Raw genomic sequence first — 24,824 nt, 5'->3', positions numbered from 1 at the left:
ACTTTCCTTTTCCTGGATATCGCACCTCCATACACAACTTGTTGATACCTATCAGATAGCCAGTCTCCAATCCAATGCACTAATCTAATATCCAACCCCATCTGCACTAGTTTGACTGTCAACTTATCATGAGGTACTCTATCAAAAGCTTTTGCGAAATCCAAGTATATTACTGTGTATCCTTTTCCTCTGTCCAAGGAAGCAGTCACTTTATTGTAATAAGTAAGTAGATTACTAAAACATGACCTTCCTTTAACAAATCCATGCTCTCCATCAAAGATAATGCCATTGTTATCAACCCAACTCTGGATCCTAGTTCGCACAAGCTTCTCCTACAACTTAACCACAACACCTGACACACAGATATGCCTATAGTTTGATGCTTGAGTTCGATCACCTCCTTTATGAAGTGGCACAATCTTGCCCTCCTTCCACTCCTTAGGAACTTGACCGAGTGCAAGACTCGTATTAAAAAAATATGTCAAGGCAGATGTCAACTCCCTGGCACATTCTTTCAGAATGCATGGTGATATATTATCAAGTTCCACAGCCTTATTAACATCTAGTTTACTCAACTCCCCATACACCTCTTGCTCACCTACAGTCAGTCTCTCCTCCCCATCATCACTGCTCTTAATCCCTACATGAAGTTTCAATCTTTTCACAAGATCTTTCAATCTTGTGAAAGATCTTTATGAACTACTCATTAAGTATCTCCAACACACATTCTGCATCAGCTGTCTTTATACCATTTTCTCCAATCAATGTCATCCTTCCATAATTATTCTTTCTTTTGCTGGCTACATATCGAAAGAACTCCTTAGGATTCTTTTTGGCTTCATTAGCCAACTGCTATTCATACCTCTCTTTAGCTACCCTCACCAACCAAGTCACCCTCCTTGCTTGGTCTTTGTAGACCTCATGGAATTGGTTATTTCCACTTCTCTTAGGCTGCCTCCACAATGTCCTTTTTCTCTGTATCGCATGCTTAATCTCTTTATTCATCCATCTCACACCCACCTTATTTAACCTTCTCACCCTTGGAATACATTTAGACATTGCATCTACTAAACAGTTTTTGAAAATCCACCAAGCTGCATTGATCTCTTTTCCAGCTGACTCCTCATTCCACACTACACCCGCAAGCTGTCTCTTGAGCTCTTCATAATCACCCTCCTTATAGTTCCACATATACCCTTTTCTCGCAGAGGTCCTCACACTGCTGGCAACCACCCAGGTAATCACCTCATGGTCACTCTCACCAATTGGTGGATGATTTGACACGTCATTTACAATTACATCCTCTGATATGAGGACCATATCCAAGACCCTCAATCCTCTTGTGCCCTCTGTTACATACTGTCTGAGGTAGTTATCCCTCAAAAACTCAAGAAACTCATTTTCTTTACTTCCAGTTGCTATCTCATCATTCCAGTCTATATTGCCATAATTAAAATCACCCATAATGATCACCCTTGGCTAATTTGACTGTATATTTCATTATCACCAGCATCCACATTACCTGGTCTATAACAACATCCCACCAAGTATTTGATTCCATTCACCTCTATCTCACACCATACTGCCTCAAAACCACTGGCACTATTTCCCTCTTGCATCTCCACTTTATATGGACATAACTCTTTCTCTATCATCAATAGCACTTCCCCTCCCTTTTTACCCCCTCTGTCCTCACGAAACACATCATACCCTTCCATCTCTATTCCTGTCAGGATGTCATCCTCTTCCAACCATGTCTCACTTATTCTGACAATCTTTGGGTGAACAGACGCAATTATTGCAACCATTTCATCTGCCTTGTTTCTTATACTTCTAGCATTTGTATACAAACACAACAGCTCATTTCTGGATCTACAGCTAGTTCCACTGATACTACCACTCACTCGATGTGATCTCTCTATGCTTGACTGGGGCCATTTCCCTTTCTGCTTCTTCATTTTAAAACCCCTTTTCAATTCCAACTGTTTCCTCTTGATCCCTGGTCATCCCATTCCTTTCCTGCCTACATATGCTCACCTCCTCTTGGAGCATCCACCTTTCTCATGCTGTGTACCCCTGTCCATCCTGAGCCTCCCCGTTTCCCTGCTCCTCTTGCACACCCATTTTCTCTCATTTTCTATACTCATACCACTCACTTCCCCATTCGTAAACCACCTCTTCAATCTCATTTCTGGATGTACATTCATAATCACCTCTTCAATCTCTCTCCTGTCTTACTCTTCCACATCACTTCCCACTCGATCTGATTCATTCTCTCTATTCACTTCTCTACCTTCCAGCAGCAGTCTCTCCAAGCGACTCGCACCATAACCACTCAAATGCAGTCCATCGCTCCCATACAGCTCACTTCGTCCCTCAAACTCATTCCATACATTAACAAACTGTACTCCTGTCTCCTCACACATTTCAGCCAGCATATCATATTCATAATCCTTGCTCTCCCCCTCATTTCACCACAGTCATACCTAGGCAACACGTTCACTACCCTTCCTGTCACACTATTCTCTTTTATCCTTCTAAGCAGCCTCTTTGTCCTCTCTCTCAAATCATTCGTACCTATTAATACTATTAACTCTTTTGCTTGCTCCTGCCTCATATTCAATGCTTCAATCACTCTACTCATTTTAGTGCCTGGAAAACATGCCTTGTGCATTCTGTCCTCCAGCACATCTTTAATAATGGAGTCGCCATACAACGCCACTCGCTCATCTTTCATTAACTCTTTCATTCCATCATTATTTATTTTAATAGTTTTTACCTGAATTTTCTTAATTTAATTCTGCATCCATTTCATTTCTTGCCTTGTCCAATCCAATTCAACTTCCGAATCTCGTGACACATTCTCTCTATCATGCAATCTTTCTAACTTTCTAACTCTCAACCCCCTCTTCTCACTTTCACTCTCATTCATCCTTCTTTGTTTCTGTACTTTCGGTCCAACATGCGTCCAACCTTCGCTATCATTCTTCCCATTTTCACACTTGTTCATCTTTCTTTGTTTCTGTTCTTTCAGTCCAACATGCGTTGATCTTTCGCTATCATCCATTCTTTCAATTTTTTTCACTTTCGATTTCTGCGTCACGCCATTTCTAGTTTCATTCGTTCTCTCGATTTTGTTTCCTTCCGCCACTCTCAACTTTCATTCCTTTTAACATCCGTTACAGTTTTCAAATCTCTCCCTTTTTTTTTACTGATTTTTTAACATTTTTTCGCCTCTCTTTCTGACCATCCTTCTCTTTCAAATGTGCACCCATTTTTCCCACGACAATCTGGTTACTAACACTTTCTGTCATCAATTTGATATTTGCATTCATCAATTCCTCGTTCAGGTCACACTTCACACACTCTCCTCACCAAATATCCACAAATCATTTGTGTAATCGAAAGAATACGAACAGACCTCACACTTAACGAAACGACTGAAATCTAAATTAAAGTCATGGAACGACAATGCTGCTGCTGCTATTTTTTGCAGTTTACTAAATCTAATAATAACGATTTCATAATTATGCTTTGGCAAAAAAAAATCCCCCACACTAATAAAACCGGTAGCACACAACGTTTACAGCCTCTGTTACTCAAAAGATTACGCATATATATTTAATTATTCCTTGAAAACTTATCCCAATCAGGAGCTCTTCTTATACATGTCGCTGTGCTTAGGCTAGTATCCAACAACTGTGCTTGTATTTAGTATCCAACACTAAATATGAAGATGAACATCTTGATTGACAGACAGATCAGCTCAAGTAGAGTGATGAAAGCAAATTTCAAAATGAGTTGGACAATGAAACATACTTGTGCCTGTGGTCACACAGAAAGTTCTAATACAAAAGCAGTAGAGGAATTTTTCATCTTATCACATAGGGTAGCTGATATAAAGCTTGTTCATGGAGATCTAAACAAACAAAACAGGAAATGAATCCCAGACAAAAATTTTGGAATATTTTTAGAAAAGAGCAAACATAATGATACTAAATATATGCAGGAAATCTAGTAGAGTGATGAATGCAAAAATCATGGCATAGAATAGTCATTACTAACACCATGTTCCAATATAACGATGTGTTTAAAATTCACATCATTATATTGGTGGACAGACACAAAATAAGAAATGCTTTATTCAGTGTTATTTTTTATAGAGATATCTTGAAATTAGTTAAGGGTAATGCAGGAGTATACAGTGTATTTGAAATAAGCAATCACCATTTAGTTTTAAACAGGATAAAAATGAATATCACTTTGAAATGAAAAAAAAATATATATATGTATGTGTCTTAAAAAGAATCAGTTGAGCAGCTTTCAGGATGAACTGTAGACCTCAAATATATAAACTCTCACTTTTCTGATTGCAGAAAAAATGAGAGAAAATTCATGATCATTTCAAGAAGTTAAAGATACAGTTCTCATAATAAAAATCATATCAAAAGTTCTTGGCAAATAAGTCGGCATGTTCTCTTAGAGAATAGGGGAAAAAAAATAATAAAACTAAGCTGAATTACAGGTAAAAATAGCTAAAAAACAAAACGTCTTTGAAAAACTTAGGAAAGAATACAGAAAATAATAAGGTGGCAAAATGTTCTGAAGGCTATTTGAAAAAGTTTAGAAATTTGATGTGGAATAATGTAAATAATGGGAAGGTAAGTTAGCTGATAAAAGTAATGTAAAGCTGAAGATAGTCTGGATATTTGGAGTAATTCTTTTGGAAATTATTAAATGATGTAAGTTGTGACAGAACAGTAGTAGAAAGTATTCAGGAGGAATGTGGTCACAGGTATCCGCTGGCCTGGTTGGCCGAGTGGTTAGTGTATCCGCTCTCCAGCCAAAAGGCTGCGGGTTCGAATCCTGCCGTGGGCATGGATGTTTGTAATTGTCTGTGAAAATACTAGTGGCAGTGGTTGACAGTAGTGGCATTGGTGTAGATGATGAAGGTAGTTGTGGTTGGCGAATTAATGGAGACGAAGAGTTGTAGAGTAGGTGCCCTCGCTGGATGAGTCTTTGGACTCCCTGGAGATGTTATGTAATAATAATAATAATAATAAATTAATATTATAAAAAATTAAAAATTAAAAAAAAAATCAGTAATTGGTGGTAGGGAAAAAAAGCTATTAGAAATCAAAAATGTTTAACTGCTGATTTTATAGATATTCAATCAGAAATGTTCAAACATGGAGGAATGAAAATTTTGCAGTAGCTACATTGTAATTCAGAAGCCTGAATGATTGAAATAGAGCTTTCATTCATACCAATCTATAAAAAAGGGGAATAAAAAATGTGAATTGCAGAGGAATTTCTCTACTGTTTCCATGTAAGATTTATACAAGTATACTTGAAAAGTGACTGAATAGGAGTTGTCAAGACTAAATCTTCACTTTAAGTCAAATAACTTGGAAATCATTGAAACACAACATGGGTTTGTATTTAAATTCTTTTAGATCTGGAAACGTGATACAAAATGATAAGAAAAGCACTGCAAAATGCTATAATTATATGGTGTGAATGGCACATTATACAGAGCAACATATAGTGAAATCAATGCCACAAAGCTTATCATTCATGTGTGGCTTGACATATTAGATTGCTGATCACAGTTCAATGTTATTTTGGTATATATGCATGTGCTCAATCATAAAATGTGAGCATGCCTAGAGTTTCAGTATTTAATTTAAACAAGTAAATAGAAAGTTTCTCTGCAAGTATGTGTGTTATGTAGGACTACATGTGAACTGCACTGCCCAAATTTGGTCACCTAGTTTTGAATATGGCATAGAAACTCTGGAGTGGGTCCAGGGTTGAGTGACCAAGGCGGTATCAGGATTCTGAAATTTTTGATACAAGGAAAAGTTAAGAAGGAAATTTAAATTGCATGTGTATTCCCATCTTTTTATATATTATGTCTTCATGAGCAAGGCAAAATTGGGTTAATTATTATTCTTGAATGTTTGTTTCTTCCATTAAACAAAAACATGAGTGACAATCACCATCAAACTAGGCATAGAGAGAGTGAGAGTGGATGTTGAAAGTAGCAGTGAATGTGTATGGAGATGGACTATATTGTGATGTGGGTGGAGAAGTCGAGACTGAACTGATATATGTGGTAAGTGGTGATAAAGATGATTAGGCAAGGGCAGGTGAAGGAGGAAATCGCAACTTACAACTGGCTTGGATAGGACTGGCTGTAGACCTAAAAATGAACTGGAACTGCTGTGTTTGTTTACATATGGCAGAAGTATCAGAAATAAGGGAGATGAAATGGTTTCACTAATTCAGTTTATTCCCTCCAAAATCATTGGAATAAGTGAAACATGGTTGAATGAAGATTATATCCTAATGGGAATAGAAATAGAAGGATACAGTATTTTTCACAAGGATAGAAAGGACAAGGAGAGAGGAGGAGGAGGAGTGCTGTTGATGATAGCAGAGGAATTATGTCCACATTTTGCCTTCTTTCCACTCCCTTGGAGTGGAAAGAAGGTAAAATTGTTCCAATGCTTAAAGGTGGTGATAAGACTGTGCTACAAATTATAGGCCAATCTGTATATTTGGAGTTGTGGGTGAAGCACTAGAGAGAGATTGGTGAGAAGTAGGATACATGAATGGGTTAATAACAGCAGTATTAACCAATGTTGCAAAATGTAAGGTTTTAAAATTTGGAAAACAAAGATGGGATGCAGAATTTATACTTGGTGAGAATATGTTGTTGGAGATAGAGGAAATGAGAGATCTGGGGGTGATAGTGGATAAGGATCTAAAATTTAGGGGACACATAGCCAAAATTGTGAAGACAACACAAAGGCTTTTGGGAATGATGCGGAGGACACTGACATGTAGAAGTAGGGAGATTCTCGTTCCGTTGTATTAGGCTTTGATTAGGCCACACATGGACTATTGTGCCCAGATTTGGTGACCGGGTTTTCAAAAGGATGAAGGAAAGGGTCCAAAGGAGACTGACTAAGGTAGTTTCTGACCTCTGGAATGTCGAGTATGAGGAAAGATTGAGAAGATGTAATTTGCAGAGTCTGGTGGACAGGAGGAAGAGGGGAGGATATGAGAGAGACCTAAAAGTTGGTAAGGGGTTGTTATAGGCCCAATGCTGGAGAAGTTTTACAGAGAATAGTGGGAGATCAAGGGAGAACCAGAGGTCATCCCTGGAAACTGTATAAAGAGGGTGTGAGTAGGGGAGTGAGAGGCAGGTTTTTTTTGTGCAGAGTTGTGAATGATTGGAATGCCTTGCCTGAGAATGTGGTGTCTGCAAAGAGTTTGAATGTGTTTAAAACACGGTATGATGAGCTGTGTGTGTGATAAAAGGACCTCCCAGATGAGTCTTTGACTCCATGAGGTCTTGGGGTGGTAATAATAATGACAGCAGTATTCTCTGTGGCTATCAGCATGGTTTTGTTAAAAAGAGATCATGTTTTATTAACTTATGTACTATAACAAGGTAACAAATGCCTTGGACAGGAGAGATGCAATATACAGTGGTGCACTTGGATTTTGCAAAAGCTTTTGATAGACTGCTGCACGACAAGCTATTAAATAAATTGAAACAGATGGGATTGGATAACAGATTTCTGAGTTGGATCAGTGACTGGCTGTCAGAAAGTTGCATATGGCAGTGTGCAGTATCCTGAAAGAGGAAGTCACTAATGTGCTGCAGGGTCAGTTTTGGAACCATTGTCGTTCAATTTGTATGTTAATGAACATACAAACAAAGCAGCTGCATATCACTATGCAGCTGTTTGCAAATAATGCAAAATTGGGAAGAGCAGTGCAGTGTCAAGCAGATGTCATAGCCTTACAGAAGACTTGAACAGATTGCATGAATGTATAGGTAGGAACTGCAGTTTAATGTTTGCAAAGTGCAAAGTATTTATTATTATCCAGGCCTCCATGGAGTCAAAAGTCTCATCGTGGGAGGTCGTTTTTAGGAAACACAAAGTTTATCATACCACTCCTTGAACCCATTTGACTGTTCCCACTCCAACCACTCTCTCAGGCAATGCATTCTATGGTTCAACCATCCTCCATGCAAAGAAACAATTCCTCACCCTCTTGTGCACAGCCTCCTTTCGTAACTTCCAATGATGGCCCTTTGTCATTGCTCCTTCTCGCTGTTCCACCAAGTGAAAGAACTCTCCAACGTCTACCCTGTAACTGCCTCTCAACAGTTTAGAAGTCTCAATCATATCACCTCTCCTTCTTCTATCCACCAAACTCTGCAGTCCACATTCCCTCAGTCAATCCTCATAACTCATATTGTACAGTCCTGAAACCAGTGGCAGCCCATACATAAGCACTGCGATAATGCAGCACCCCCAAGGAAAAAGTGAAAAAATTAAATTTTGTTTGTGTTTATAAATAATAACAATGCTTACAACATTATATGTAAATACAATACAACATGTTAAAGGTTACAGCTTATATTTCGACATTGATTGAATAGTTAATAATTGGAATTGTTCTATGAACGCTTTATATTATGAAACAAATGCACTGCGATCTAACGCTGATATTCGTTTGCGCTTGTCATTGCACGTTACATCATTCCAACACAGCCCAAACGGCAGTGTATCTTTAGTACGCTTGCTTGCCTTATTTTTGTGAGATATGAAACGTTCATTATTGGTGCTTGTGCGTGGTGAACTATTTTTTGTAAATCTTATTTTATTTTGTTAAAATAACATATAATTAACATATAATCGGAGTTAGATCGCAATGATAATTGCGATCTAACTCCGATATTCATTTGCGCTTGCACGTTACATCATACGATACACTGCCGTTTGGGCAGTGAATCATATGCTTCCACACGTTATTTCTGTGAAATATGAATTGTTTATTATTGGTGCATGTTCGTGGTGAACTATTTTTTGTAAATATTATTTTATTTTGTTAAAATAACATATAATTATTTATTTATTATAGATACAAGGCTGAATTATGACGAGTGTCACTGTTGAAAATATGAAAATAATAATATTTTTTCTCAATTATCATTACACAAAACAAATGCACTGCGATCTAACACCGATATTCGTTTGTGTTTGTCATTGCTGTCGATACGAAACTTTTATTATTGGTGTTTGTTTGTGGTGAGGATGAAATATTTTTAATAATGCAATTTTTAATATGTAAATTTAATTATTAATAAATTCCTTACTGATTAGGGTTTTTTTTTTTTTTTTTTTTTTTAATATGCTGCACCCCCACTTAAAATTAACATCACTGCTTACCAAATTTGAAATTTGGTAAGCAGTGATGGGATGCAAGTATACATTTGGTGGGGAAACTTTAAAGGAAGTAGAGGAGATGAAAGATCTGGGAGTAGTGGTGGTGGTGGACAAGGACCTGAAATTCAGGGGCCACATTGCACAAGTTCTGAAGAAATCAGTTCAGATAATGGCAATGATGCAGAGGATCCTGACATGCAGAAACAAAGTTATGATGCCATTGTATAAGGCCTTGATCAGGCATCATATGGATTGTTGTGCACAGATTTGGTCACTGGATTTTCATGGTGATGAGGATATGTTAGAAATGTCCAGAAAAGATTCACAAAAGGTGGTCAGTGGTCTTTGGAATGTGGTGTATGAGGACAGATTGAGAGAGTGTAAATTGCAAACCTTGTGAATAAGAGGGGGGGGATGATTGAGACATATAAGCTAGTCAGGGATTGTTATCAGGTTGACATAGAGGAGGTTTTTCGTAGAATGGGAGACGGGTGTAGAACAAGAGATCATTGTTGAAAATTGTATAAGGAAGGTGTGAGCAGAGTGAGAAGCAGGTTCTTTGCAAGGAGAGTGGTTGGTGAGTGAAATGCATTGCCTGAGTGTGTTGTGAATGTAGACACATTGAATCAGTTTAAGGCACAGTTGGATGAGCATTTTGTGCGATAGTGTGTACATCCCACAATGTGTCTGACTCCATGGAGGTCAGATATTAATAATAAACTGTCGAAACTTAGTTATGCAATACTCTATATATTCAGTCTTGGAAAAGACCTTCTCCATATAACATTCATGTTTGGAATCTCATTGAAGCACATTCCAGTTATAATAATTTCACTGTCAAAGAAGTTGTTACCAATAAAGAATTTTCCAAGTATCTCAGCAAAAGAGGGTTATTTTGAGACTTAAATGTTGCTTTAATATTATGTTTCTCTCAATGTATTCAGTAAAAGTAGTTTGACTTAAAAGTGACTGTGTATGAAAATCTAGAACTAAAACTTTGTACTCGCCCTGTATATGCATATGTTGAAACATGATATAATAGACTTTACATCTACAGTTTTAAACAAATACAAATAGTAAGACCGACTTGTTTTTTTTAATCAAGTGAAATGACCATTCTGAAAACTAATTTAGGTATTTATAATGCAGCTGTCCCCAACTGTACAGAAGTTTTATACATGTCTTAGTTGTGTCTCATGAAGAAAATTCTATATAAAGCAGAAAATTGCAGAATGCGGTCTTTGCTTATCTGCAAGCTGATCTAAATGTTAAATAATTGACAATTCCTTATTCTTGTATGATGTTTCAAAATCATGCTAAATCTCATGTGTGCAGCATGAATTATCATAAACACAAGCATTGCCAGTATGACTTTATAAGCATGATTTATGTTACTCTGGATTTTAGTGAATGCACAGTTGAAATGGTATGTTACAATGATTATTACGATGGTTGTACAGTACATATTATAATGTTTCGAATAAATAGAGAATCATAACTGGCTAGAGAATATGTGTATTAGACTGGTGTATTAGATCTGCTAACTTACCTTCAATTGAAGATGAGTTAGCTGATATCATAGACAGGTAGCAGGTTTCCCTCCCCCTGCCCCATAAACTCAGATTTTTCATCCTGAGTACAAGCATATCGGTTAACTAACATACACGGCTTGGAAAGAAATCAATGGACACCATAGTGTGAGGAAAAAACAGCCATGGCACCCACTTTAATAAGATATAGAACCTCCTTTTGCTGTCATGATTGCATGTCATGGGTGTAAGATCGTGATCAATGGGAATTTTGGACTATTCTTCCTGTAAACATATAATGAGGTCCTGTATTATTGTGGGGAAGACATCCTTTGACCTCACTTGATACTCCAGTTCATCCTATAGATGTTCAATAAAGTTGAGATCAGAGCTCTGTGGAGACCAGTCAAATGTTAGTGATGTTCATGTCCACAAACCACTCGATTAGTTACAGCAGCAGCCTTATGACGTGCATTGTCTTGCTGAAAGAGACAACAGTCAATTCCATAGAAATGCAGTAGTATGATTTGTTGCTCCATAACTGTGTGTCAGCTGATGAATGGTGGATTTTACATATTGACCTTTGTAGCCTATGGTCACATTTGGTGAGTGATGGGTCGAGTTGTCCACTGTGGCTAGCACTTGCAGTTGATTCCCTGTGCTTCCATTTCAGTATGGTATCACTAATTTGATCTGGGATGGTCCAATTTGTGAACAGTTTTTTGAACAGATAGGCCTTCAACATAGCATCTTAATCACAAGACCTCTTTCAAACTCCAACAGTTCCATTCTCACAGCTATTTCATCCAGATGCAGTTGCACTCACTTGGGAGCATGATATTCCTCCAATTTATACCTGCTACAAACACGACTCATTACATGGCATGATGCACCTTACCCATGGTGATGTTGACTTCTTTCCAAGCAGTGTACATAAGTTAAGTAATGTATATTACATCTGCTTTTTATTCTTATCTGCTGCACTGATAATTCTATACAATGAACCATTCAGTTTAAAATCATAAGGGTTTAGCCCAAATTTAATTCATAAGATATTTAAAGAGCCCATATTTCACATATTGCAGTTTGCATCAGATTCATATTTTGTTTCCCTTGAATGTAGTAATTTATCATTTTCTTTTAGCATGAAATTGTCAACACTGTGAACAAGTTATATGAATTTATTGTTCAGAAAGAACTCCTTCCTGAATATGGTGGAAGTTTTAGTTATGACCATCAAGAATGGATGAGTTTCAGAAAGGTGAGAGTTTTTGCTTCATTTGTTCTACTGTTATATGGACAGCATAGTGTTTAATTTATAATTTATTTATTTTTACTAATGTTTTGTGTTAAAATTAAGGACAAATTCAAGATATTCCACCTGTAACATCATGTTAAATTTCAACAAAATATAACAATTATTCAGAATGCATGATATGTTTATGTAGATCCAGGAATGTTTTTTAAATACTTTTTGAATATCTCAGTTTTTTTCTCTCCTCCCCCACCCCTGCATAGTTGTTGAAATCAGAAATTTTCAAGATTTTTTGCAGTATTCAGATATGACTTTACTAGTTGATAGTATTTTGAGATTTTTTTGCTTTTTCCTTACTTTTACCTTATAGTAAAATGTTTGTTTCTTTGATTATTTATTATTATTGTGCTGAAAAAGTAATTCTCATATTTAATTGTATTGAATGAGCAATATGCCATTTCACATGAAAATAGATGGTAAACACTTAAATCTAATATGAATTATAGCTTTGAAATCATTCATTAGGAACTGTACATAAAATACTGAGGTCTGAAGACAAGATCAAAGCACTTGCTGAAATCACTGTTTTTTTTTAAAGTGCTCCTCAGATTACTCTCATTAAACTAAATCAAATTTAGACTGAAAAGCAAGTTCAATAGAATGTCTTTAATTCTTATAATTATTTAAAAAAAAGGGATAAGAGAATCCACGAGCAAAGGATTAGAATTAAACCTGGCAAGAATTAGTTCCAGTATTCTTCTAAGGCAGTTTTCTTAATGTAACATCCGATAGAGTCAGTATTGTATAAGGAGAAAAAAAGAATTGCCGAATAGAATCAATAATCTCTTATTTTTTTTGCTGCTTTAAAAGAAATTGTCAGTGGAGATACTCCAATTATGATATAGTTGTGATGAAACCATTATCCTACTACAGGTAATTATTGTTCATTAATCAACACTTTCTAAAGTGTTGATTAATGAACAAATTAATGTTGATTAAAAGGATGTTGAATTCACATTTCTTTTTCACGGCTTGTTTAATAATGAAAAATTCCTGAGTAAGTGCCAAGATTTTGTTTGCAACTAAAGCATATGGTTGTAGTATGCATGGTTTCAATCTTTTTTTTTTTTTCATTCTGTTAAATGAACAGGTAAGTAGGCAAACTTATTCCAAACACTATTGATCTTGAGGATACCCACCTTATGGATTTGTGGGACCTCCATACTTGGGATTAAAGGATGCATAAACTTCAATTTTTGATTTAAATCAGTTGGCCAAGTCAGCATGTTTCATAGAAGTTCATGTTTCTTTGTGACTTCTATAAGAAAAGGATATGTGTGAAATTGCAGGGCTGGTGATTATGAAAAGCTTACAGGGGGACAGCTTGGATCTACAGCAAGGAATGAGGTGTTAAGCAGGAGGGATATAAATGCTACATGGGAACTGATAAAAGATATTTAACAACATTGAAGTGTCAGTGTATTCCAAAGGTGAAATGACTGAATAAAGTAGGTGTCAAATGGATGAATAAAGAGATTAAGCATGAAATTTAGAAGAATATGATACTGTGGAGGCAACACAAGATTAGTAAAAGTAGTAGTCAATTGTATGAGCAGTATAAAGAACAGACCAGGAGGGCGACTCATTTATGAGGAGAAATTAGCAAATCAGGACAAGAAAAATCCTATAGTTTTTTTAGATATGTGGCAAGAAGAATGATTGGTAAGATGATGTTAATGGATGAAAATGGTGGAATGGTAACTGCTACAGAAGACATCTTTGAGGTATTCGGTGAACAATTTATAAATGTGTTTCATCCTCATCATGGTGAAATCAATAAAAAAAACAAACTTGAGTGTAGAAGGCATAGGAGAGGATGACTTAATTGTGAGTGAGCAAGGATATGAGGAATAAATAAACTTGATGTCAATAAGGCAAGAGGATTTGATGACATATCACATGTGTCTTAAGGGAATGTTCCAAGGAACTGGCAGTAATATTGGCATACCTGTTTAATAAGAATCTTACAACAGCACGGTTTCCTAGAGAGTGAAAAGAAGGAGCATAAAGGTAGTGGTGATAAGGTTGTGGTTACAAATTATAGACCAATCTGTATATTCAGAATTGGGGTTAAGGTACTGGAGAGAGTGGTAAGAACTAGGATATGGAAATGGATTGATAACAGCAGTATTCTCTGTTCTTGTCAGCATGGGTTTGTTAAAGAGATCGTATTTTACTAACTCATACAATAACTATACTTATATACTAACTTATGTACTATAACAAGGTAACAAATGTCTTGGATAAGAGAGATGCATATACAGTAGTATACTTAGATTTTGCAAAAACTTTGATAGACTGCCACATGACAAGCTATTAAATAAACTGAAAAAGATGGGATTGGATAACAGACTAGTGATACAGACTGTCAGATAGGTATCAAAAAGTTCTATATGGAATTGCAGTATCCCAAATGAGGAAAGTTACTAGTGGTGTGCTGCAAGGGTCTGTATTGTGGCCTCTGTTGTTCAATTTGCATATTAATGATATTGGGATGGGTTTAACTGGTGATATGCAACTGTTTTCAGATGATGCAAAATTGGGGTGTGCAGTGCAGAGTCAAGCAGATGTTATGGCATTACAGGAAAAAAAAAACTCGAATAGGTGGTATGAATCGTTAGGCAAGTGGAGTTCAATTATCAATTCAGTGTTGCAAAGTGTAAGGTTTTGAAATTCGGTAAGCAGTGATGGGATGCAAAAGATACTTTTGGTGGAAACTTTAAAGGACGCAGAAGAGATGAGAGATCTGAGAGTGGTGGTGGAGTGGTGGACAAAGACCCGAAATTCAGAGGCCACATTGCATAAGCTGTGAAGTCATCACATCAAATAATGGCTATGATGTGGAGAACCTTGATGTGCAGAAATTAAGGTTATGATATTCCATTGTATAAGGTCTATCAGGCCTCCAATGGATTAATTGTGCACAGATTTGGTCACTAGGTTTCCATGATGATAAGGATATGTCAGAAAGAGTCCAAAGAAGATTCACAAAGGTGGTCTCTGGAATGTGGAGTATGAAGACAGATTGAAAAAATGTAAACTGCAGAGCCTCTTGAATAGGAAAAATGATTCAGGCATAAATTAATCAGGGATTATTATCATGTTGACATGGAAGAAATTTTTCATAGAATTGGAGGTGGAGTAGAACAAGAGGCCATCCCTAGAAACTATATAAGCAGCATGTGAGCACAAGAGTGAGGAGCAGATTCTTTGCATAGAGAGGCTGGTGAGCAAAATGCATTTGTGTGAGTGTATTCTGAATGTGGACACATTTAATCAATTTAAGGTATGGTTGAATGAACTTTGTGTGTGATAGTGTGTGTACCTCCCCCAATCAGTCTCTTATTCCACGGAGGTCAGATAGTAATAATATTGTTGTACCGGCACCTCCATGGAGACTGAAGACTCATTGTGGAAGATCCAAATTATTCACAATTCTTTCATACCTTTCCTTCAACCCATTAACAGACAAAGTGACCACAACCAACACTGGCAACTCATTCCATTCATTCACTGCTCTTCAAGTAAAAAAAATCTAGTCATTACACCCATTACTAACCACATCTTTACTCACCTTCCCAGGATAGCCTCTTGTTCTGCATCCTCTAGCCAAGTTTTGAAATATTTCCCCTGCATCAGTCCTATAAAACTCTTTGCTCTTTCATATCTGCTGTTTTTTTACCTATCAACCAACTTCTGCAGTCCATATATCTTCATTCTATCCTCATAGGGAACAGACCACTCACCATCTTGGTTACTCGCCTCTGAATCCTCTCCACCACTTCCTCATCCCCCCCCCCCCCCCAGGAGACCACTGAACACAGTAATCCAGATGTAGACATATGAAGAGGAATAACAACTTCCTTATTTCTATTTATGTGTTTTTAGATAGCTAAGTAATCTTATGAATACCACATGGAACTCTGTTAAGGAAATGTCGGTTATGCCTTAGTAATTTATTAACTTTTTATAATGGCAATTGTCCGCGCGGTTAGCCTAGTGGCTTTGCGCTTCGCAACCATATGCCTGGGGAAGGAGTGTCCTAGGTTCGATTCCCGTCCACGACGTGAGGAGCTTAAGGATCTTCCTCAGCCATAGCCAAGTTAGCCGGTCTTGGGCGTGGACCGCAGGGTTTTTTCCGCCAGTTTATCTGAGGTTTTTCATCCCGCAAGCAGGCAAACCGGCCCCGTGAACACACAGGTTACAGTCATAAATACTTACGGCAAGGAAGGCAACGGGAAACCACCTTGTTCATAATCATCTCTCCCTAGAATGGTAGCATATAGCTACCCTCCCGCGGCCGTATGGCAGATGGGAACCAGAAGAAGATAATGGCAATATGTCCTCTAAACTTCAGCTCTCTGTCTACCACCATCCCTAAATTCCTAGCATCATCAATTTCCTGGAGTACAGTTCCATCAATGTGGTACACAGCTTGTAATCTGTTTATCCCTAAATGCATAACTTGACATTTCTCCACATTAAACTGGTACCCATTATCTTTTGTCCATACTGACAGCTTATTTAAATCATTCTGTAGGCTCTCCACATTTCCTTGATTCACTATTACTCTACTTAATGTTGCATCAATAGCAAACAACTAAATATTTACTTTTAGGTTATTTCCTATATTAATGTACAAATTAAACAGTGGTGGTCCTAGCACAGAACCCTGTGTCACACCACTAGTTACCTGTTTTCTGCTGGATTCTGATCCTACCTTTGCAACCTTTCCAATTGCTACATTTCACTGTCTTCATGTATTATTATTATTATTAATTTATACTCCAATGGTTCTTGCAAGTTTTGCTTGTTAACTTATAGTTTACAGTTGATAGCTTTACATTTATATATAGTAAACCCTCGATTTAACGGACAAAATTTCTAGTCCATATGTCACGTGAAAATTAACACCCTGTTAATTTTAAAATGCTTTTAACCAAGATTTGCTTTTAATTTAATTATAATTAACAGGTTATTTTTTGTTATTAATTTCATGTTATTTTTAACAAATTTTGGCGAATAGGCCATCATATGTTGGAAAAGCACTGCAGTAATTTAGCTGACATAAATGCGTCGCCGCTCATAAAACATGCTCGCCGAATGATTAGGATGTGATCACACCAATTGCACTGTAATTGGTTCTTTTGTCGCATGGTGTGACTTTCTGCAGCAGTTTTATTACACACATTTTCGTAATTTTAGGGAGTTAATTATAAAAAAACAGCAGAATTCAAAAGTTCAAAAAAAACTTGGTGTTTTTCCTGCTTTGAAAAACACCAAGTTTTTTTTGAACTTTTGAATTCTGCTGTTTTTTTATAATTAACTCCCTAAAATTACGAAAATGTGTGTAAACCTTAACCAAGGTTTACACACATTTTCGTAATTTTAGGGAGTTAATTATACCTAAACCAAGCACCTCAACATCAAACATTAACTTCACATTAACTTGCCTAAAAGTGTGAAAATTGTATGTAAAACAATTTTTTTGTTATTACAGTGCTAATATTGATAAAATTGCAGTATAATGTTACAGATATTTTTATTTTAAAAAATTCGCAATTTAACAGACACTCCTTAGCCCCTATTGGTTCGTTAAATCGAGGGAGGGTTTACTATATGTTTTTAACCTGTAGAAGCTATATTATTGGTGGTGAAACTAGTCGGTTCATTTTATTTTATCTTTGTATCATAATAGCCTAATAAAAAAAAAAACTTTTTTCAATAATCCAAGGTGTTCATTTAGTTCATATTATTGAATTGCACACCATTTTCAGCAAATGAGGAAAAATATTATATTAAGAATTTTTCACAACACATGACACTGATGTTCTTATAGGTTCTTCTGCTTCTGTGGGTTCAATACACACACACCTAGTCTAGCCATAAATACTGTTACAATTTGAATAGTATGTAAACCTTTAATCTAATCAGTAAATCATTTAAGGGGGGAACATTTTAGAAATGTCCTCGTTTTGCCTTCATGCATGGGCTAAGTCTGTGAGGCCACATATCGATGGCAGGCACACACAGTATCCAATGGAAATGCTACCACTGCTTGCTCCAAATCCACCTTCAGGCTGGTGATGCTTGGGGATCATTTCTTGCAGGCTACTCACTCAAGCTCCAACCACAATTTGAAGTCCAATGAATTCAGATGGTGATATATGGTCGGGCACATTTGCCTCCAACCACTGTTGTGTGGTTTTTGTTTGTGTGCAGGGGCTGAGTCCTGTTGGAAGGTCCACTGCCTACCATGAAACAAAGTATTATTCAGGGACCATAGTGTCTTGATACACTTTGACAGAGGTTTAACCTTTTCTTGTAGAAATGCAACTTGGATACCCCCCCCCCCCCCGATATTCATTTACTGACATGGGGTAATAACCTCGCCTTTATAACCATCTGGGCTATATACCTGATCATTTTGATGGTTAAATGACTCTTCAATGGTGAAAATCTTCTCATTTGTAAAGAGGATTATCTGTTGTTTCTAGTTCTTAAAGTGGCAACTATTTTGCTTGTACAACAGTTGGAAAATTTATGTATAAAGCACATGACTTCACGTGTTTTTGGCCAATTCATGCATCCTTTATTTCTTTCTCCCCTTCAGCATGAATTGACTATTCTTGGCACAAAGCCAGGGTCTGCTCTATGAAGTGTTGGCATACAATAATGTGTTCCATTCACTGACAATTCTCCATGTAAAAAATCTACTCCTCGCATCTCTCTTCCCCACATTCTTGCATAACTTCCTAACTTCCTCTGATTCTTCCCCTCTCACCTTCTACTCTTTTTATAATCCCCTCTGGATTACTCTGATAAAATCCTCTCACTAGCTTAAACTTCTATCATATTACAGTGGTGAGCTATGGAAATTTTAACAAAGGGCTTGCATCGTTGAGCAAAAAAAAAAGGGCTAACTTAGCCTTTATAATATTTATATTGCGACTTTGTAGAGCTTCTGACAGATATGATAATTCCTGTAAGATATTAATCATTAATGCTAAATCTTTTAAAAATTCCAAATTGAGAAGTCAGTTTAAAAAGCCCTTATATTAATCGTTCGATGCAAAATTCTTGTATAAAGCTGGGTAATTTCTTCACACAGCAAGAGCCGTTCGTAAACTGCAAGCTGCCCATCGTGGTCCAAACACACAGCCGATTTTTAAAATTTCGATACCAAGGCCTTTTGCAATCATATTTAATTCTCATTGCTTTTTTTGGCGATTGATGATAAAAAGCATATAATTTATCCATAAATATTTCAAAATGATTTATTTCTTTAATGTGTTTTTATCGAATCATCTAATGCTAATTGTAAACGATGAGCTACGCAATGCCAAATCACAATGTTGGGAAATCTTTGTAGAAGTTTGATTGCAATACCTGATTTGTTTCTTAACATTACACTAGCTCCATCAGAACAAAATGCAATGAGATGATTTTTTAAATAGTTATCAGAAAATCCTTATGAATTTAAAGTAGCAATTATAGTAGCATGTATGCATTCCGTGGTGGTATTTGTTTAGTTCTACAAGATTATTGAACAAGAACAAAGGGCTCGCGCGAGCCCCTTATAGCTCACCACTGCCTCTTTCCTCTCATCCATCAAACTCTGCAATTCCACACACACACACAAAATTCCTTCCATCCACTTCATATTTTGGATGATGCCTCTAAGTCATTCACTGTGACCAACTATAGTTCAGAAGGCTAAACTTATTCAACTTACAACAAGATCAAAATTGTTTGCATTGTGTTATTAGTCTGTCAAACACATTGTTTATAGGATTCACATATAGGTGTTTGTTGTATATTACATATATATCAGTGTTTTCATCTTTTCAAATTTCATTTAATGTATTATAGTTATGTTTTTTTGTTTTTTTTTCTATATATGTTTCTTTTGTGATCATTGCATTTATATGAGACTGGTCTGAAAAGTTCTCGGCCTAACAATGAAAAAACGAATTTATAATTTCAAAATAATTTTTATTTTTCAACATAATCTTCCTTAAGACTAATACATTTATTCCAGCAATGCTCCAGCACCATTATCCAATCCCTGTAGTTGTTCTCAGTAAGATCTGCAAAATACCCCTCCACAGCTGCAATCACCTCTTCATTCGAAGAAAAATGCTGACCAGCAAGGAAGAGTTTTAGTTTTGGGAAGAGATAGAAGTCAGAGGGGAGCCAAATCTGGGGAATAGGGTGGATGTTCCAACAATTCATGGTGCAAGATCCCTTAATTTTCCCATTGCCAAAACACCTTTGTGGGCAGGTGCATTGTCCTGATGAAAGATGATCTTTTTCTTCTGCAAACCAGGTCTTTTCTCACAAATTTTTTCATCTAGTCTGGTTAAAAGATCGGAATAATATTCACCCGTTATTGTGTTACCCTTTATAATTAATAAAGATAATTAATAAACAAAATGCCTTTAGCATCCCAAACTACCAATGCAATGACCTTTCCTGCTGATGGAACAGACTTTGTCTTCTTTGGTGCTGAATAACCGGCTTCTGTCCACTCTTTTCACTGTTGTTTGGATTCTGGTGTGTAGTGGTGAATGCAAATCTCATCCATAATAATAAATCGACTAACAGAATCAGTTTTATTCTTGTTAAAATGCTCCAAGCACTGTTCAGAGATTTTCATGTGAGTGCGTTTTTGATCTGCTGTGAGAAGCACGCTCACATTTTGCAGAAAGCTTTTTTTTTTTTTCATTTGCAATTCTTCATGCAAAATATATCCTACACATTCTTTTGAAATGCCTGTAGTCTCAGCAATTTCACACACTTTGACTCGCTGGTCATCCGATACCACATCGTGCAATTAATCAATGATTTCTAGGGTTGTTACACTTTTTAGAAGTCCTTGACGTGGATCATCTTCGAGGCTGGTACGGCCATGTTTAAACTCGGCAGCCCATTTCTTAATTGTTGAAAATGAAGGAGAAGAGTGCCCATAAACATTTATGAACTTTGAATGAATTTTTTTTGTCGTTAAACCTTCTTTCACAAAGAATTTTATAACCGCGTGATACTCAATTTTATTCATTTCAAGGTATACAGACAACTTTTGCTTCAGATAGCTGTATAAAATAAGCTGCTTTATAGAATGACTTGCAATTTCACATGGATGCTTATGACCAGTACAGTAACGAGGGTATGAAGTACCTGTGGCAAGTGTCTAACTTGCACCCCTAACCCAAAAATGTTGAAAATTTTAAATGTAACAAGTTAACTTTTACTAAATGCAATATGTTAAATACTTACTATTAACCTCGTGAAGATGAGTTGTGGTGTGTTACAGAATTTGTGTGTCTAGACCAGTACAGTAACGAGGGTATGAAGCACCTGTGGCAAGTGTCTAACTTGCACCCCTAACCCAAAAATGTTGAAAATTTTAAATGTAACAAGTTAAATTTTACTAAATGCAACATGTTAAATACTTACTATTAACCTCGTCAAGATGAGTTGCAGAATTTGTGTCTAAAGCAGTGTATTGCCGAAATTTAAAAATGCAATATAAAATAGCAGACTTTTATATCTATTTATTTATTTTTATTTTTTAAGTTTTGCACCCGTGGCGGGTGCCTCTTTCATCACACCCTCATTACAGCACTGCTTATGACAGATGTACCAACTTAGAAAAAAAAAATCTTGCCGATAGTGTTGCCATCTATGGTCATGGCAGAGTAATTTTCAGACCACCCTTGTGTATGTAAGGGCTGACTCACTAAATGTGTACATTTGCTAGCCCTTATAAATGTCCCTTGTCTTCAGGATGGATTCAAATCCAGAGAAAGCCTTCTATGTATTTGTAAACTGGCTATCTCCTCAAATATAACTGTCTAACTCATACAGGGGTGGCAGCTTTCTTCGAAAAAGCTCCAAAGAGCGTATCCTATCTTACCAAAAATTAGGTTTATGAAAAAAACTCAAAATGGGCCATTGGGCCTAATGTGACTTAATGAAAAATGAGCTGATTTAATAAATATGGTAAAAAAATATTTTATACTCGGCTCGCTTGTATATCTAGTGGATGATTATGATAGTAGTGATCATGGCAAAGGATGTATTGAAATTATTTAATGAACAGTTTGTCACTGCATGTGATACAGTTATATAGGTGTGTGATGATGCTGTGCAACATCTAGAAAGGATGAATGCTTGAGGACCAGAAGTGAAAGAATCAGAAGTATATGAAGGGTTGAGTATGATAGATGTTAATAAGATTGGGTAAAACTGTGGCGATGGATGACACCAGTAAAATTGCTGAAAAATACTTTTAGAGAATGTGCAAAAGAATGAACAGTACTTATTGCACCTCTCCTTTAACCCATTCTAATAACCACTAAAATATAATCTAATCCTCATGCTCCTTTCTGACTTACTCTTGTCAATCAGTATTAGCTTCTTCATTTGAGAAGAAGCTAATACTGATTGGATATTTTATCTCTTCATTACATGTCATCTCTTTGCTGATTTTGTTGATTTAATTGAGGCAATTTAAAACTTCGTAACTAAATTTATAACTAAATTTTCTATATAATTACAACTTAGTTTTTCTAGTTGCTTTATAAAACAGATAATTTTTCACTGAATTTGATTGAAGGGTTTTGACATATGTATTTTTATGTTTTCATAGTTTCTGGAACCTTTCATTAATGGTTGTCGACTATCTGGACGGCATCTTGTTACTCTGTTAGAAGACCTGAGAGGTAGTAGATTACCCTCTTCATCAGTTCTTACACATCAGATGATTGAACAACAGAAAAGGCATGTTAATCAAACTTTCCACGATGAACAGTTACGCCATCTCGAAGAAGAGGGTGATACCATACTTAAGGAGTTGGAATCATATAGCATAAAATCACCACAGAATGCTGATTACAGGTAAGCATACGCATGTTAAATATTAATTTTGATTGAAGTAGTGGTAATCATCATTTGAACCATGCATATTCAATACTACCAGAATTTCCTGACAGCACTGCATTCAAGAAATTCTGTTGGTTCCAATATGCCTTGAGAGCATATTAATTCAAGAAATTGATATTCTCTCAAGGAATATTGAGACTGGTATTTTCGTTTTTCTATAAATCAAATAATTTTCCATTCTGAATTCCTACATATTTTATTATTTTCTACAAATCACCTCTCATTATAATTCACCTTTCTTTGTAAAATATATCGCTTAGTTATTTGTGAACATATTGCTAGAACTACTTTGTCTTATACAGGAAAGCCTTGCTTAATGCAATTAATTAATCCATCAATTAATGTGCGCTAAATGAAATCATATTAAGCGAATACAATAAACAATAGGAATAATTCTAATTCATCCATCAGTTAGCGTAAATTAAAAAAAAAATGTATAATCTATATTAGAGGATAAAATCATCGTAGTTAATAAAAATCAATTGATTCAATTTTTATTTAATGTCTAAACATTTGATTGAACTATTTTTTTTATACAAAAAAAAAAAAAAAACCTTAAGTAAAGATGTTTAAATAGTGCTTGACTTTGTCATCTTGTCATGCAATTTGCGATAGCTGGTGATCGCTTTATCATGCTTTCGGCATACTTCGAAGCTTCGTTCCATATCGAGATCAGCATCCGACAAAATTTCATTAGCATGCTCAATGTGATTGAAAACTAGTTCAAGTTCTACTGCAGTTAGCTTCTTAGTCATAACATTCTCTTCTTGTTCATGCTTCTTATCTTCTTCTTCATATGCATGCTGTTCTTCTAGTTGATGGAGATCATTCTCGCTTAACTATTCTGAATGGGAATCGAGCAAGTTTCTCACCTCTTCATTATCCAGTTCATTCTTTTCTAATTGTGCTGATTTCTTTAATAATGTTATCAGCTGGGGTTATTAAAACTAACGAAATCATTTGCACAGTGAGGTGAGATTTGTGCTGATTTCTTTAATAATGTTATCAGCTGGGGTTATTAAAACTAACGAAATCATTTGCACAGTGAGGTAAGATCTTCTGCCATGCAGTTCCTTTATTACTGCAGCTTTCTTTATCAGTCTTTCTCTTTTCCATATCAGGGGTTGAATATAATGAAGCCTTATAGGTATCTAAATTAAAACAAAATGAAGGAAAAGTGATCGAGCAAGAGAACAGAGTTTGCATGTATGCTTGCAATGATAGTAGGGTTTTTTCTTCCCTGGAAACTCTGGTTTTTCACCTGCATACAGACAAATCGGCCCTTCAGAACACACACAATTTACAGATAAAATACTAGTTGTGGTCAGCAGTAGATGGCATTGCTTGAGATGATTGGTAGTTGAGGTTCAGTGTAGTGGTGGAGACAGTAGGTATCCTCTCGCGATGAGTCTTCAGACTCCTTGGAGGCGTCACGAATAATTTGGCAACAAAATATTTCGCATAACGTAAAAAAAAAAAAAAAAAAAAAATCGTTTTTTTATCAACTGATTAATCACTTGCTTAAAGTGGAAAATGGTATCATTTCACTCACTCGTGCTAACTGATTATTGTGCATATCGAATTCGCGTTAAGCGAGGTTTTCCTGTACATGTTTCTCTTATGCTTTGTCCACATAACTATATAATATGCTTAATGATATTATAATTTAGATTAAACTTGCCAAGAAATTGCATTATTGTTTAGTCCTTTATCCAAGTTTAAGCAAAATTTTCAGGTGAAATATCTTCACGACTAAGCTACTTGTATATAAAGGCTCTGGTA

The 24,824-nt window shown here is 36.1% G+C and overlaps 1 protein-coding gene across 4 annotated transcripts in view; it reads left to right on the top strand.

The window, feature by feature from the left end:
- Positions 1–24,824, top strand: part of LOC150110187 (puratrophin-1-like) — an 877,727-nt gene that overhangs the window by 572,971 nt on the left and 279,932 nt on the right. For all 4 annotated transcript variants that reach the window (XM_090398282.1, XM_090398290.1, XM_090398300.1 and 1 more), the window contains 2 exons: positions 11,925–12,041; positions 22,750–22,997. In XM_090398282.1, the coding sequence (XP_090254408.1) occupies positions 11,925–12,041; positions 22,750–22,997 (365 nt within the window). The remainder of the gene's footprint in view (positions 1–11,924; positions 12,042–22,749; positions 22,998–24,824) is intronic.

This window comes from Typopeltis vanoorti, chromosome 1 (assembly GCF_054136105.1).
Source record: "Typopeltis vanoorti isolate ZY-2024b chromosome 1, IOZ_Tvanoo_1.0, whole genome shotgun sequence".
Classification (NCBI taxonomy): Eukaryota; Metazoa; Arthropoda; class Arachnida; order Uropygi; family Thelyphonidae; genus Typopeltis; species Typopeltis vanoorti.
The sequence above is the reverse complement of the archived record's forward strand: the minus strand, read 5'-3'. Positions and strand labels throughout refer to the sequence as shown.